At 42.8% G+C, this 1398-nt stretch overlaps 1 protein-coding gene across 1 annotated transcript; it reads left to right on the top strand.

Annotated features, from left to right (window-relative positions):
• Positions 1-181: 181 nt before the first annotated feature.
• FMAN_15544 (uncharacterized protein) lies at positions 182-1013 on the top strand (the record flags this gene model as incomplete). Its single annotated transcript, XM_041826360.1, has 2 exons — positions 182-954; positions 998-1013. The coding sequence occupies 2 exons, from the start codon at positions 182-184 to the stop codon at positions 1011-1013; spliced, it is 789 nt and encodes a 262-aa protein (XP_041691647.1).
• Between the last annotated feature and the right edge of the window lie 385 nt (positions 1014-1398).

A 1398-nucleotide genomic window follows, 5' to 3' on the forward strand; every position in this document is an offset into this window, starting at 1 on the left:
ATTGCAGGCTACGATAAAAGCAAAACAATTGATAATAGAGGAGTTGGAAAGTGAGGTAACCATAAAGGGAACAGAACACGGATCGATACAAATGGAAAAGGACATGTTGCTGTCGCAGTGTGATGAGTTACAGCGAACCGCAAGCTCCAACAAAAAAGATTTTGAGAGGAGAGAAAAAGACATGAAGGAGCAAATTGATAAGCTGAAGAAGGAGGTTAAGGACGAAAAGGAGACTCAAGAAAAGAATCTAAAGGAAAACGAGCGAATACTGCAGGAGAAGATAACGTCTATCAACGACTTGGAGAGGAAAATCAAAGCTTCAGAAGATGATGCAACGAGGGAAAAGCAGGACAAACAATTGATGGAAAATGAAAAGAATGAGTTGACCTTGCGGCTTTGTGAGTTCGAAAAGGTCGCGAGAGCGAATTCCGAGAAGATCAAAAAACAAATTCAAGATCTGCAAGAAAGAAACCTGAAACTAAAGTCAGACGTTGAAGAAAAAGCCGACAAACGATTGAAAGATTTGACAAGACAGGTTCATAATCTAGAGGATGAAATCAAGAATGCTCGCGCAAGCCTTGCAGACAAAGACCAAGAGCTCCAAAGCATGAAGACCGCTCATGATATCCGTGAACAGGTCACCGGTTTGCAAGATACCATCGAAAGGAAAGAGTCCGAAATATCAACGTTGAAGGAAAAGACAACAGAACAAGCAGTCGAACAGGAATCAATGCGAAGCGAGAGGGAGAATTTACTGTCTCAAGTTGCCGACCTGCATCAAATGAGAAAGTCTAGCAAGAAGGCGCATGGTAATAGTGTCAAACTTCTCGTGGTGGAAGTAGCTCGACTATGGAATCAGCTTGACACGCAAGCACAAAGTTGCATCGAGACAAAAGCTGAGTTGTCTACTTGCCGTAATGAGCATGCATCACAGCTCACCAAACTTGCTGAATTGTCAGAACTGACGCAGTCGAGAAATGAACTCTATAACCTACAGAAGCAGCTGGAAGTGAAAGACAAAGAACTCGCTAGAACAAAAAAGCTTCTAAATCAAACCGAGGAGAGGACCGCGAATTTACAAGATGAAACGGAGAAAAGCCATTCAATCATAGAAAATCTACCTCTTTCCGTGGCATCTTTACAGTCTACGGTTGACGGTATCCAGAGGATGGTAAGCGCACAGCAGCAAAGTACCTGCAATGCGACACCAAACTGTGGTTCCTTGCAACCGGAAAAATGCGCTCATAATGATGACAGTAAAAGCTTCGCCGAGTTAAGAAACCAGATCCAAAATCTCGAGCATTTCATTGTAGAACGATGGGCGAAAAACGACATGGAAACCAAGATTAGAGAACTGCAAGATAAAATCATGAACTTGGAGAGGTCGGGAGATCTACT

The sequence above is a fragment of the Fusarium mangiferae genome (assembly GCF_900044065.1).
Source record: "Fusarium mangiferae strain MRC7560 genome assembly, contig: FMAN_scaffold064, whole genome shotgun sequence".
In the NCBI taxonomy this organism is placed as follows: domain Eukaryota; kingdom Fungi; phylum Ascomycota; class Sordariomycetes; order Hypocreales; family Nectriaceae; genus Fusarium; species Fusarium mangiferae.